The 14,981-nt window shown below is 42.6% G+C and overlaps 1 protein-coding gene across 1 annotated transcript in view; it reads left to right on the top strand.

Annotated features, from left to right (window-relative positions):
• The window catches only part of smad3b (SMAD family member 3b), a 73,058-nt gene that overhangs the window by 16,255 nt on the left and 41,822 nt on the right, over positions 1–14,981 (top strand). Inside the window, exon 2 of the mRNA XM_041858240.2 lies at positions 4,812–5,005. Coding sequence (XP_041714174.1) covers positions 4,812–5,005 — 194 coding nt within the window. The remainder of the gene's footprint in view (positions 1–4,811; positions 5,006–14,981) is intronic.

Raw genomic sequence — 14,981 nt, 5'->3', positions numbered from 1 at the left:
TACTTGAGTTTCTATACGTTATCACAATCGCACCATGAGTAGTTAATCATGAAACATACACCACCACCTTTCTTCTTCCCGGAGAGTTCTTTATTCCTGTCTGCGCGATGCACTGAGAACCAAGCTGGTTGTATGGACGGGGACAGTATATCCGGAGAGAGCCATGATTCCGTAAAACAGAGGATGTTACAAACCCTGATGTCTCTCTGAGCTCGTCTGCTTTATTGTCCAGAGACTGAACATTAGTGAGTAATATACTCGGAAGTGGTGGATGGTGTGCACGCCTCCTGAGTCGGACTAGAAGTCCACTCTGAATACCTCTTCTCCACCGGCGGCATCTTGGAGCAGCCTCTGGGATAATTTAAATTGCCCTGGGTGGTACGAACAAAGGATCCAATTCGGGAAAGTCGTATTTCTGGTCTTAATGCTGGTGAGTTACCGCCACTCTGATATCCAAAAGTTATTTCCGGCTATATGTAATAACACAAAAAACGTTCTGGGCAAATAATGTACGAAATACCACACAAAAAAACAAAATATTGCAATGTTGCTCTGGTTAGCATTAATTGTTTATCTTGTTGATGTGCAAAGGCAACTGAGGGAGAGAGAGACTACCTTTTCATGGTTGTTTGATCAATAGGACCGTCAAGTTCCCAAATGTATGAGGACTCCCGTGGTATTTACATATTTGCAGAAATCCTTTCAGGTGTATTTTGTGGCTTTTGGCGAATGCGTTCTAATGATCTAAAGTCGCGCAGTTCAAAGTGAATTATGGCAGGCCCTTGTGTAAAATGGCTTATTTGCATATAGGCTTACTGTAGCTCTGATTGGCTTTGGCGCACCGGTCTGTGTAGACTCCGGTCCTGGACAAGGCAGATGGTTTTATTTACTGCAGTGTCTATTAATTGTTCAAACGCACGGCCGCTTTCCCTCTCTATTGCTATGGAATTTTCACAAATGCCTTTATTATACGTAATTCCCAATCATTCTATGAATTTATGAAAACGTGAAAATGACCACATCTAAGTGCTCACTTGTCCATATTTTTTTTCTTTGTCATTCTTCCTGGGGGTGTATATGAAAATATTTCAATACGATTTAATGTAGCTAAAACGTTGACAGTCCCACTTTAAGGGGCGGGCCTTTACCGTGGTAACGGTGGGATTCACATGTCTATCTGTCTGATGAGATTCTCCGACATCCCTTTGCTAATATCAGTTGAGCAAACTCAAACTAATATTGAACAACAACCTAGTATGTGAACAAAACAATGTAAATAGCAGAGAAACACGAGGACAAAGTTGCACTTACGTAGAATTGTGTGTAAATTCGACCAACTTCTATGCCTTTTGCACTTCTAAAAATGAATATTTTTCAGCATAGTGTGGATATATGGGACTCTACGTAGTTCTTTGCATAGAAATAAGAAATAATTATTATTTCTATGGTCCTATGTGTGATTAGCTACCAGCTATGAAGAAAAAAAATGGCAGGAATACTTTGAAAATAGCTACAGCAGGATTTTTGTTGTTGCTGTAAATCACATATGCGAGTAAAATGGTTGCACTGTGTAAAGAAATTAGATAATTCTTATTTCTATGGTTCTATGTGCTACCAGCTATGGAAAAAAAAAAGAAGCCAGAAATACTTTGAAAACATGTGCTCATATTTTACTTGTTCAGTTCATACATCTATTTTTATGCGAGTAAAACGGTTGCACTGTAGAGCCCTGAAATTCACCGACAGAGACGATGAAGGAGCATCATGCTCGCCCCCTCCACAGTCTAAAGAAATTTGATTGCAACCAACCAATGTTCTCTCCATTGTGAGAGTTTTGTGAAACTTCCAGTGTGCGTTTCCAGTGAACACTGAGGCTGTACTCTTACAGTTTTAGACAGTAGCCAACAGGCTGTATCCTGACAGTTTTAGACAGTAGCCAACAGGCTGTATCCTGACAGTTTTAGACAGTAGCCAACAGGTTATTGTGGCTATCTGAGCATAATGTAGGACTACCAACAAAACCAATGGAGCAAATCCCATAACATTTTCACATGGAAATAGCTTTTGATTTCTATGATATAGTCTACAGTAGCCTATATGTGGTGTTCAATGCAGGCCTACATTGCATGGGACTTTTATATACATTTTCACATCATTATGAAGGGCTTGACATTTAATTAATGATTTTCTTACTTGGTCTGTGACACCAGGGGCCAAATAGGTGACTGTAAATTGCATTGTATTGTGTTGTATGATGCAAGAAACCACTTGACAAATTAAAATGTATTATTATTACCATACAGAGAATTAGACAATGTAGACTATCCCTCTGCATATTGGCTTATTTGCATATTCAAGCCTGTCTCAAAATACAACACTGCCCCTTTAATTAAGACATAAGCTTTTTACCTGAATAGCTTGAAATATAGCCTTTGTGCTCTTGCAGGAAGCAGTAACTCCCCATTGCTGACCTATACTTATCTATAACTGGGCTAATAACTCGCTAACTAGCAAAGAATATCAACAAATGTGCACACTGTGCTCAGATCTGAACTGGTCTGAAAAGCGCGTTCACTCCCGGGTGATTGAAAGACCGCTCGTGGGCCACCCACGCCAATAGAATTATACTCCGTTGCGCTCCGGCTCTGCCTGCAACAAAATCACAGACTCAATCTTGGAAAGTTTGATTTGTTTTGCTTTGTTGAATTGAAAAGACGCTGATATAATGTTGATTCGATCACAGAAAAAACGTTGATCTATATAGAGCAAACTAACGGGGCGAACTCAGTCAAATTCAATCTCTTGCGTCTCTGCGTGGCCTGGCATTTCTTCTGTGCGGCAGTCCTGGAGGAGGTGCTCGGCTGCGCATATGCCCAGCTTAGAGGGAACATTGCAAGCAACCACAGCACACACAAATCACACTGCCCACAGACAGGGAGGAAGAGGCCAAAGTTAATCTGTCCAAAATAAGCCCAATGCATTTCTATAGGCTTATTTTGAACCTTGTCAGCTGTCTTCCTGCCTTTGGGACAACGACTCCCAATGTTAGGGCGGAGACATGAGCATCTCCTCATTATATACAGATCTCTGCCACAGGTACCGGGATGCGGGACAGACAGCAGACTGTCCAACCAGCAGCGTTTCCCTGTTATCGCTCTCACTTTGTGACTGACAGGCGCCTGGTCCTATCAATAGATCTCTAGAAGATTGCATATTGTTTATTCGATGCAGGAGTGGGCTTGGCTGACTTTTTCTGACCTAGTGAATTGAAAAGTAGCGTAGTTAATTTCAGTGAGAAGAAGTAGCCGGCTGAAAAACGAGTCTGTCATCGCGCTAGTGGAAAACACTGGTTCTACTCCTGTGGAGAACACTGGACAGTGCATCATCAATAAGCCATACTCAGCGACAAATCGGCATACGACTAGATCAGTAAATATTCGTAGGCCTATCAATGTGTATAGGACAGGGCCAAGGCACACCACTGCTCTCATAATGGAGCCAACCAGGAAATAGCTGTGTGATAACAGTCTGATCCTGAGTTCATGGAGGTCAAACCCCGGTCCTCTCCTTCCTTCCTGGCTGCCTTGGATTATCAACAAAGACTGACACAGACCCCAAACTGTCCGTGTGTGTGTGTGTGTGTGTGTGTGTGTGTGTGTGTGTGTGTGTGTGTGTGTGTGTGTGTGTGTGTGTGTGTGTGTGTGTCCGCGTGCTCTGATTTTGTTTATCCACGACAGTTTCCCTACTAAGTTTGGCTTCGTGGATTGGCCTGTTCAGGAGGGTAGAGGTTTGGAGTGTCTGTAGTGTGTTTTACTCCAGCTTTTCCCCTGGTGTAGGATACTGCCAGAGAAGGCAGAGAGAGAGAGACTCTCTCAGGAATGAGAACCACATGTTGAGCCAAGCGTCTGACAGGCAGGCAGAGACAGGGTGAACTGGGGTAGGGTGGGAAGGGGGCTAGGCCACTGTGGTGAGCTGTTGGAGAGAGAGGTTACTGTGGTGAGCTGTTGGAGAGAGAGGCCACTATGGTGTGCTGTTGGAGAGAGAGGTTACTATGGTGAGGTGTTGGAGAGAGAGGTTACTATGGTGAGCTGTTGGAGAGAGAGGTTACTATGGTGAGCTGTTGGAGAGAGAGGTTACTATGGTGAGCTGTTGGAGAGAGAGGTTACTATGGTGAGCTGTTGGAGAGAGAGGTTACTGTGGTGAGCTGTTGGAGAGAGAGGTTACTATGGTGAGCTGTTGGAGAGAGAGGTTACTATGGTGAGCTGTTGGAGAGAGAGAGGTTACTATGGTGAGCTGTTGGAGAGAGAGGTTACTATGGTGAGCTGTTGGAGAGAGAAGTTACTATGGTGAGCTGTTGGAGAGAGAGGTTACTATGGTGAGCTGTTGGAGAGAGAGGTTACTATGGTGAGCTGTTGGAGAGAGAGAGGTTACTATGGTGAGCTGTTGGAGAGAGAGGTTACTATGGTGAGCTGTTGGAGAGAGAGGTTACTATGGTGAGCTGTTGGAGAGAAGAGGTTACTATGGTGAGCTGTTGGAGAGAGAGGTTACTATGGTGAGCTGTTGGAGAGAGAGAGGTTACTATGGTGAGCTGTTGGAAAGTAGTGGAAGCTGGTTAGTGGAAACAGGGAGATACTGAATCACCTTGAATCACCACACTGGACTCTGTAGGGAGAACTGTCAGACTTTCCCTCCCTCCCTCTCTCTGCTCTGAGGATAATATGTCTGCTGTATGTCTGGTAAAGTATGCTGTCTGTGTTGCCCTTCCCCATGTGTTATAACTCTCTGTGTCTCTCCTCTACCCCCCCCATCAGGTCTCTAGATGGTCGTCTCCAGGTGTCTCATCGTAAAGGCCTTCCCCATGTCATATACGGCCGTCTGTGGCGTTGGCCAGACCTGCAGTCGCACCACGAGCTCCGGGCCATAGAGCTCTGTGAGTACGCCTTCCACACCAAGAAGGACGAGGTGTGTGTCAACCCCTACCACTACCAGAGGGTGGAGACACCAGGTGAGTACTACGATACTACTACATCTGGTTCTCTCTACTACGATACTACTACATCTGGTTCTCTTTACTACGATACTACTACATCTGGTTCTCTCTACTACGATACTACTACATCTGGTTCTCTTTACTATGATACTACTACATCTGGTTCTCTTTACTATGATACTACTACATCTGGTTCTCTTTACTATGATACTACTATATCTGGTTCTCTTTACTATGATACTACTACATCTGGTTCTCTTTACTACGATACTACTACATCTGGTTCTCTTTACTACGATACTACTACATCTGGTCTGTTCTAATAGTCACTGGCTCTCTTTGCTATCTCCTCTCCTCCTACTCAAACTCTATTGGGGGAGAAGGTTAGACGTTTCTCCCCTCAGACCTGCTCCAATGCATTTTGGAAATCAGGCCAGGAGAGAGGACGTGAATAATTGAGGAAAGACAAATTGAGTCTCTCTCTCTCTCTCCCTTTCCATTAAATGTCAATGTAAGGGCTTTATTGGCATGTGAAACATATGTTTACATTGCCAAAGCAAGTGAAATAAACAATAAACAAAAGTTTTAAACTAAAACAAAAAATGGACAGTAAAACTTACACCCACAAAAGTTCCAAAAGAATAAAGACATTTCAAATGTCATATTATGTCTATATACAGTGTTGTAACGATGTGCAAATAGTTAAAGTACAAATGGGAAAATAAATATAGGTTGTATTTACAATGGTGTCAATTTTGCTGCTGTGATGGCACACTGTGGTATTTCACCTATTAGATATGGGAGTTTATCAAAATTGGATTTGTTTTCTAATTCTTTGTGGGTCTGTATTCTGAGGGAAATATGTGTCTCTAATATGGTCATACATTTGGCAGGAGGTTAGGAAGTGCAGCTCAGTTTCCACCTCATTTTGTGGGCAGTGTGCACATAGCCTGTCTTCTCTTAAGAGCCAGGTCTGCTATGCTCACTGAGTCTGTACAAAGTCAAAGCTTTCTTTAAGTTTGGGTCAGTCACAGTGGTCAGGTATTCTGCCACTGTGTACTCTCTGTTTAGGGCCAAATAGCATTCTAGTTTGCTCTGTTTTTTTGTTATTTCTTTCCAATGTGTCAAGTAATTCTCTTTTTGTTTTCTCATTATTTTGTTGGGTCTAATTGTGTTGTTGTCCTGGGGCTCTGTGGGGTCTGTTTGTGTTTGTGAACAGAGCCCCAGGACCAGCTTGCTTAGGGGACTCTTCTCCAGGTTCATCTCTCTGTAGGTGATGGCTTTGTTATGGAAGGTTTGGGAATCGCTTCCTTTTAAGTGGTTGTAGAATTTAACAGCTATTTTCTGGATTTTGATAATTAGCGGGTATCGGCATTAAATAGTCATCACTAGCACATTAGCGGCTGCTGCTGCTTATTGAAATCACTGGCAACTTTAAGAAATGGAACACTAGTCACTTTAATAATGTTTACATATCTTGCACTACTCATCTCATATGTATATACTGCATTCTATTCTATAATATTCTACTGTATCTTAGTCCATGCCACTCTGTCATTGCTTGTTCATATCTGTATATATTCTTAAATTCCATTCCTTACTAGATTTGTGTGTATTTGGTATATGTTGTGAAATTGTTAGATATTACTTGATAGATATTACTGCACTGTCGGAGCTAGAAGCACAAGCATTTCGCTACACCCGCTATAACATCTGCTAAACACGTGTATGTGACAAATAACATTTGATTTGATTTGGTGTTTTACGTTGTACACGGAGGATATTTTTGCTGAATTCTGCATGCAGAGTCTCAATTTGGTGTTTGTCCCATTCTGTGAGTTGGTGGTTGGTGAGCGGACCCCAGACCTCACAACCATAAAGGCAATGGGTTCTATAAAAGATTCAAGTATTTTTAGCCAGATCCTAATTGTTATGTCGAATTTTATATTCCTTTTGATGGCATAGAAGGCCATTCTTGCCTTGTCTCTCAGATCGTTGACAGCTTTGTGGAAGTTACCTGTGGTGCTGATGTTTAGGCCGAGGTATGTATAGTATTTTGTGTGCTCAAGGGCAATGGAGTCTAGATGGAATTTGTATTTGTGGTCCTGGCAACTGGACCTTTTTTGGAACACCATTATTTTTGTCTTACTGAGATTTACTGTCAGGGCCAGGTCTGACAGAATCTGTGCAGAAGATCTAGGTGCTGCTGTAGGCCCTCCTTGGTTGGTGACAGAAGCACCAGATCATCAGCAAACAGTAGACATTTGACTTCAGATTTTAGTAGGGTGAGGCCAGGTGCTGCAGACTGTTCTAGTGCCCTCGCCAATTCGTTTATATATATGTTGAAGAGGGTGGGGCTTAAGCTGCATCCCTGTCTCACTCCACGGCCCTTTGGAAAGAAATGTGTGTGTTTTTTGCCAATTTTAACCGCACACTTGTTGTTTGTGTACATGGATTTTATGTCGTATGGTTTTCCCCCAACACCACTTTCCGTCAATTTGTATAGCAGACCCTCATGCCAAATTGAGTCAAACGCTTTTTTGAAATCAACAAAGCATGAGAAGACTTTGCCTTTGTTTTGTTTGTTTGTCAATTAGGGTGTGCAGGGTGAATACGTGGTCTGTCGTATGGTAATTTGGTGAAAAGCCTATTTGACATTTCCTCAGTACATTGTTTTCACTGAGGAATGTACGATTCTGCTTTTAATGATAATGCAGAGGTTTTTCCCAAGGTTGCTGTTGACGCATATTACATTTACAAATTGGTGCATTCACCTTATAGCCAGTGGGACAACCACTTTACAATTTTATTATTCTTAATTTTTTTATGTACTTAGAAGGATTACTTTTATACTATCCCAGGTATTCCTTAAAGAGGTAGGGTTTCAAGTGTCTCTGGAAGGTGGTCGCTGTCCTGGCATCGTGAGGGAGCTTGTTCCACCATTGGGGTGCCAGAGCAGCGAACAGTTTTGACTGGGCTGAGCGGGAACTGTGCTTCCGCAGAGGTAGGGGGACCAGCAGGCCAGAGGTGGATGAACGCAATGCCCTCGTTTGGGTGTAGGGACTGATCAGAGCCTGAAGGTAAGGAGGTGCCGTTCCCCTCACAGCTCCGTAGGCAAGCACCATGGTCTTGTAGCAGATGCGAGCTTCAACTGGAAGCCAGTGGAGTGTGCGGAGGAGCGGGGTGATGTGAGAGAACTTGGGAAGGTTGAACACCAGATGGGCTGCAGCGTTCTGGATGAGTTGTAGGGGTTTAATGGCACAGGCAGGGAGCCCAGCCAACAGCGAGTTACAGTAATCCAGACGGGAGATGACAAGTGCCTGGATTAGGACCTGTGCCGCTTCCTGTGTAAGGTAGGGTCGTACTCTGCAAATGTTGTAGAGCATGAACCTACAGGATCGGGTCACCGCTTTGATGTTAGCGGAGAACGACAGGGTGTTGTCCAGGGTCACGCCAAGGCTCTTTGCACTCTGGGAGGAGGACACCACGGAGTTGTCAACCGTGATGGCGAGATCATGGAGCGGGCAGTCCTTCCCCGGGAGGAAGAGCATCTCCGTCTTGCCGAGGTTCAGCTTGAGGTGGTGATCCGACATCCACACTGATATGTCTACCAGACATGCAGAGATGCGATTCGCCACCTGGTTATCAGAAGGGGGAAAGGAGAATATTAATTGTGTGTCGTCTGCGTAGCAATGATAGGAGAGACCATGTGAGGATATGACAGAGCCAAGTGACTTGGTGTATACAGAGAATAGGAGAGGGCCTAGAACTGAGCCCAGGGGGACACCAGTGGTGAGAGCACGTGGTGCGGAGACAGATTCTCGCCACGCCACCTGGTAGGAGCGAACTGTCAGGTAGGACTCAATCCAAGAGTGAGCCGCGCCGGAGATGCCCAACTCGGAGAGGGTGGAGAGGAGGATCTGATGGTTCACAGTATCAAAGGCAGCAGATAGGTCAAGAAGGATGAGAGCAGAGGAGAGAGAGTTAGCTTTAGCAGTGCGGAGAGCCTCCGTGACACAGAGAAGAGCAGTCTCAGTTGAATGACCAGTCTTGAAACCTGACTGGTTTGGATCAAGAAGGTCATTCTGAGAGAGATAGCAGGAGAGTTGGCTATAGACGGCACGCTCAAGAGTTTTGGAGAGAAAAGAAAGAAGGGATACTGGTCTGTAGTTGTTGACATCGGAGGGATCAAGTGTAGGTTTTTTGAGGAGGGGTGCAACTCTCGCTTTCTTGAAGATGGAAGGGACATAGCCAGCGGACAAGGATGAGTTGATGAGCGAGGTGAGGTAAGGGAGAAGGTCTCCGGAAATGGTCTGGAGAAGAGAGGAGGGGATAGTGTCAAGCGGGAAGGTTGTTGGGCGGCCGGCCGTCACAAGTCGCAAGATTTCATCTGGAGAGAGAGGGGAGAAAGAAGTCAAAGCATAAGGTAGGGCAGTGTGAGCAGGACCGGCAGTGTCATTTGACTTAATAAATGAGGATCGGATGTCGTCAACCTTCTTTTCAAAATGGTTGACGAAGTCTCCCACAGAGAGGGAGGAGGGAGGGGTAGGAGGAGGAGGATTCAGCAGGGAGGTGAAGGTGGCAAAGAGCTTCCTAGGGTTAGAGGCAGAGGCTTGAAATTTAGAGTGGTAGAAAGTGGCTCCCACGGTAGTTATTGGGGTCAGATTTGTCTCCACTTTTGTGGATTGGGGTGATCAGTCCTTGGTTCCAAATATTGGGGAAGATGCCAGTGCTAAGGATTATGTTAAAAAGTTTAAGACTAGCCAATTTGAAAATGTGGTCTATATATTTTATCATTTAGTTTAGTTTAGGACACCATCAACACCACAGGCCTTTTTGGGTTGGCGGGTTTTTGTATTTTGTCCTGTAGTTCATTCAATGTAATTGGAGAATCCAGTGGGTTCTGGTAGTCTTTAATAGTTGATCCTAAGATTTGTATTTGAGCATGTATATGTTTTTGCTGTTTATTCTTTGTTATAGGGCCAAAAAGATTGGAGAAGTGGTTTACCCATACAACTCTGTTTTAGATAAATAACTCTTTGTGTTGTTGTTCGTTTAGTGTTTTCAAATATTTCCAGAAGTGGTTAGAGTCTATGGATTCTTCAATTACATTGAGCTGATTTCTGACATGCTGTTCCTTCTTTTTCCGTGGTGTATTTCTGTGTTGTTTTAGTGATTCACCATAGTGAAGGCTCAGGTTTTCTGGGTCTCTATGTTTTTGGTTGGATAGGTTTCTTCATTTATTTCTTATGTTTTTGCATTCTTCATCAAACCATTTGTCATTGTTGTTAATTTCTTTAGGTTTGATAGGGAAGCTGAGAGGTCAAATATACTGTTTAGGTTTTCTAGTGCCAAGTTTACACCTTCACTATTACAGTGAAATATTTTGTCCAGGAAGTTGTCTAAAATGTATTGAATTTGTTGTTGCCTAATAGTTTTTTGTTAGGTTTCCACACTACTTTCCTTCCATCTATAGCATTTTTTAAATTATTCAGTTCCTTTGGCTTTGATGCCTCATGAATGAGTATTGCTCTGTTCAAGTAGACTGTGATTTTGTTGTGGTCTGATAGGGGTGTCAGTGGGCTGACTGTGAACAGTGTCCCGCAGTTCTGGGAGAGTGTCTTGCTGGTGTCTGTTGATCTGTTGCTCCTGTGTGAGGTGTTGGGTCTGCGGTTGAGGGCGATGACCTTTAGGGCCCGGGCGAATGTTGGCACTGCTGCCTTGTATAGGTGGACCTGGTCCTAAAGGCTGTTCACGTCCAGGGTGGAGTGGTGGGCCAGGTAGACATTTGGTTTTGAGGCACAGTCACGGGAAATACTTGCGTTTACCTGCTGTATGGTAGCAGGGTGGAAATCTTTTAGTGGTAGCAGGGTTGAGATAACCACTTGTGCGTTGGGGAAAGTAGAATAAGCTTTTTCTATCACTCCCTTGAGTGCTGTGGCCACCCTTTCCTGCTGTGTTCTCAGGTCGTTTGTGCCTGTGTGTATTATTATGTGGCTGGGTGATCCTAGTTGGTCCTCAGACAGAAGGTCTAGGGCGCGCTGGGTGTTTGGACACCAGAGTTTAGACACTGTGTGTTTGGGAAAAAGTTTATTTTCCAGTTGGAGTCCATAAAGAGTACAATCTGTGGCGTGTGTATGTCCTCAGTGGGTGTGGGGGGGTTGTCAGGAGGGCTATCAGGGTGGCTGATGGGGGGTGCTCAGAGGGGGTGTGATCCCCTGGGCTTGGGGTTCTTCATTTGTCTGTCCTGCTGTGATGTCGAGGCTATGGTCAGGGTCTGGGGTGGACTGTTCTGCTGTGGTGGACTGTTCTGCTGTGGTGTTGAGACTTTGGTCAGGATCTGAGGTGGGCTGTTCTGCTGGCTTCTCTGCGGGGGTGGCCAGCTCTCTAAGGGGTTGTTCTCTGTCACACGTCATCTTTCTCACCTTCTCCTCCAGCACTCTGATCCTCTCCTCGAGTGCTCTGTTCTTCTCCTGCTCCTGCTCTTTCTCCTGTTGATGTTGTCTCACCACAGTCCAGAGTGCAGACATGTCTCTCTCCACCTCCAGCTCTCCAGGTCTGGTTAAGGGGGTGTTGTTGTGCTGGACTGTTGTCTGGGTCTGTGCTGACTGGAGTGTGTTCACCTGCTGTTCCAGCTCCACCTGCCTTACCTCCAGCTGGGGGAATTTATCCTTCATTTCAATGAGGGAGTAGTGTTCTGTGCTGGGAGGTTGACTTTCTGCTTGGGGTTGCTCATCTGTGGGGTTAAATGAAGAGGTCTGATCTGACACGCTCGGGGTGGGGGTGTCTTTCTCAAGAGAGAGCTTCTCCTGCTGCGCTCCCTCTTTGATTAGGTGAAAGTCCAGCTTAAACTGTTTTCCATACTGTTCCAGACTTGTACAGGTTGACATTGCCTGACTCAGAGTCCTCGTTGTCTAGTATCCTGAGTTTCCACCCATCGCTAACACCCCCCCTCTTAACAGAGGGGTAGTGTGTTAGTTTAGCACTGTTAACAGAGGGGTAGTGTGTTAATATAGCACTCTGCCATGCCAGGGGATGGTCTGTGTGGAAGATACGTTTTTTTTTTTTATTATTATTTTTTTTTTTTTCTGGGGGTAGATCAGCTTAATATTGCAGATAGATTGTAACTTCTATCAATGTAATTGTCTGCATCACTTCCAATCTCCCATGTTTTTTATATATATACTCCCCATTATTACTTTTCAACCCCGCCATCCTTTCCCTACTTGGGGTAAATTAGTGAACAACAATGCCCAGGCCCCTACTTCCAGCCTATACTTACTATCTAGGGCGGCAGGTAGTTTAGTGGGTAAGAGCGTTGTGCCAGTAACCGAAAGGTCGCTGGTTCTAATCCCCGAGCCGACTAGGTGAAAAGTCTGTCGATGTGCCCTTAAGCAAGGCACTTAACCCTAAAAATGCTCCTGTAAGTCGCTCTGGATAAGAGCGTCTGCTAAATGACTAAAATGTAAATGTAAAAATCTACACCTTATGGACACAGTCAATTTTACAATAATTCTATTTTATTAGTTTTTTTTGTTTTTGCTCCTGAACTTCTTCTACTCTCAACCTCTCCGATCATTTTCATGATGTCCATCCGGTTTGCTTCTATATGCCATATCTTTCTAACTGTGCTCTTTCCCAAAAGCTCCCAACATACAACCTATATACTTATTATGGACACAGTATGCTTACATTATTAGTTATCTTGTTATTATTTGTTGTTATTTGTTATTAGTCCCATCCTTCAACTCCATTCAATACCTCCCATCTATCTCTTAACACCATCCATATAGGATTTCTATTTGCCATATATATTTCAACCGTACTGTGATGTTTTACAAAAGTTCTGAACCTTTCTATTCTCATTGCTTCTACAGATTGTGAATTAAAAATAAACATTTTTGCTAAAAGTATTATAATATTATTGATCAATTGACTATGACTTTTCAGATCACCCAGTAATGCTATCTGCAAGGTTAGCTCCAGGTAAATATTGCAATCCTTTAGCCATTCCTGGACCTGTGTCCAAAAACAAGCTACAAATGGACAGAACCAAAACAAATGATCTAATGATTCTGTCTCTTCACAGCAAAATCTGCAGAGCTGGGAAGATTGTATCCCCCATATAAATAACATTCTATTGGTAGCAAGAATTTTATATAATAATTTAAATTGAAAGATTCTAATTTTTGAATCCGGTGTCGTTTTGCGTGTCAGTTCATAAACACTATGCCATGGGATCGGTACGTCAAAAATCTCTTCCCAACTATTTTGCAATCTATATGGGACGGCTGTCAATGCTTTGATCCTTAAGTGAAACTGATATACTTTTTTATTTATCACAGTTTTCCTTAACCAATTATGTTCTTTAATGCAAGGCCGACAGACAAGTTCCTTACTTTCTCCCCCTTCCACTTTCCTCTTCCACTTTTGCGGTAAGGCTGCAATTATTTGGTTGTAATTTTGGGTAGAGCAGAGATTTCCATATGTTTTTGTTAGCTGCATGTGCGACATAACTCCACCAATCCTACCGATGATATCATTTACGAAGATTATACCTTTTTTAAACATTCTGTCAAAAAATTAAGGTTTTTTGTCGATTAGTATATTTGAATCTAACCACAATATTTGTTGCATTATTTGTTCTGTCGTTTCTGGAGGATTAAATTGAAATTGCAACCAACTTTCTATGGCTTGTTTTAGAAATAGTGATATTTGGGAGATTATTTCCTTTTCAAATAACTTAAAAAGAGTTGTTGTAATCTGAATAAAGGGAAAAAGGCCTTTCTTGAACATTGGGTGAGACAATCTTACTAATTTGCTTGAGAACCAGTTCGGATTTAAGTATAACTTTTGTATGACTGAATCTTTTAGTGATAGGTCTAATGCTTTAATATTTAATAATTTCTGTCCACCGAATTCATATTCATTATATAAATAGGCCCTTTTAATTTTGTCTGGCTTGCCGTTCCAAATAAAATTGAATATTATTTTCTCATATAATTTAAAAAACTGCTCGCTAGGCGTAGGCAAGACCATAAGCAAATAGGTAAACTGGGATAATACTAAAGAGTTAATCAGTGTGATTTTTCCACAAATTGACAGGTATTTTCCTTTCCATGGTAGTAAGATCATATCTATTTTTGCTAACTTTCTATTAAAATGTATTGAAGTGAGATCATTTATTTCCTTTGGGATATGTATTCAGAGTATATCCACATCACCATCAGACCATTTTATTGGTAAACTACATGGTCATGTAAAAATTGTATTTTTTAGTGATCCAATACGTAATATAGTACATTTGTCATAATTTGGTTGTAATCCAGAAAGGTTAGAAAATGTATCTAGATCCTCTATGAGGCTGTGGAGGAATTCTAGTTGTGGATTTAAAAGAAAACATGAAGCATCAGCGTACAATGACACCTTTGTTTTTAAGCCCTGAATTTCTAATCCTCTGATATTATTATTGGATCTGATTTTAATAGCTAACATCTCGATGGCCACAATAAATAGATATGCCGATAGTGGACAACCTTGTTTCACTCCTCTTGACAGTTTAAAACTTTCTGAGAAATAGCCATTATTTACTATTTTACACCTAGGGTTACTATACATGATTTTGACCCATTTTATAAGAGATTCTCCAAAATTGAAATGCTCCAGGCATTTATATATAAACCCCAGTCATACTTTATCAAATGCCTTTTCGAAGTCTGCTATGAATAGCAGGCCTGGTTTCCCATATTTTCCATAGTGTTCTATTGTTTCCAATACTTGCCTTATATTATCTCCAATGTATCTTCCATGTAAAAAATATGTCTGATTAGAATGAATAATGTCCGACAATACCTTTTTTAATTCTATGCGCTATACATTTTGCTAGAATTTTTTGCACCACAACACTGAAGTGTAAGGGGCCTCCAATTTTTTTATGGACTGGATCTTTATATTTTCCACTTGTATCCTGTTTCAGTAATAATGAGATCAG

The sequence above is a fragment of the Coregonus clupeaformis genome, chromosome 26, assembly GCF_020615455.1.
Source record: "Coregonus clupeaformis isolate EN_2021a chromosome 26, ASM2061545v1, whole genome shotgun sequence".
NCBI classification, from domain to species: domain Eukaryota; kingdom Metazoa; phylum Chordata; class Actinopteri; order Salmoniformes; family Salmonidae; genus Coregonus; species Coregonus clupeaformis.
The sequence above is the reverse complement of the archived record's forward strand: the minus strand, read 5'-3'. Positions and strand labels throughout refer to the sequence as shown.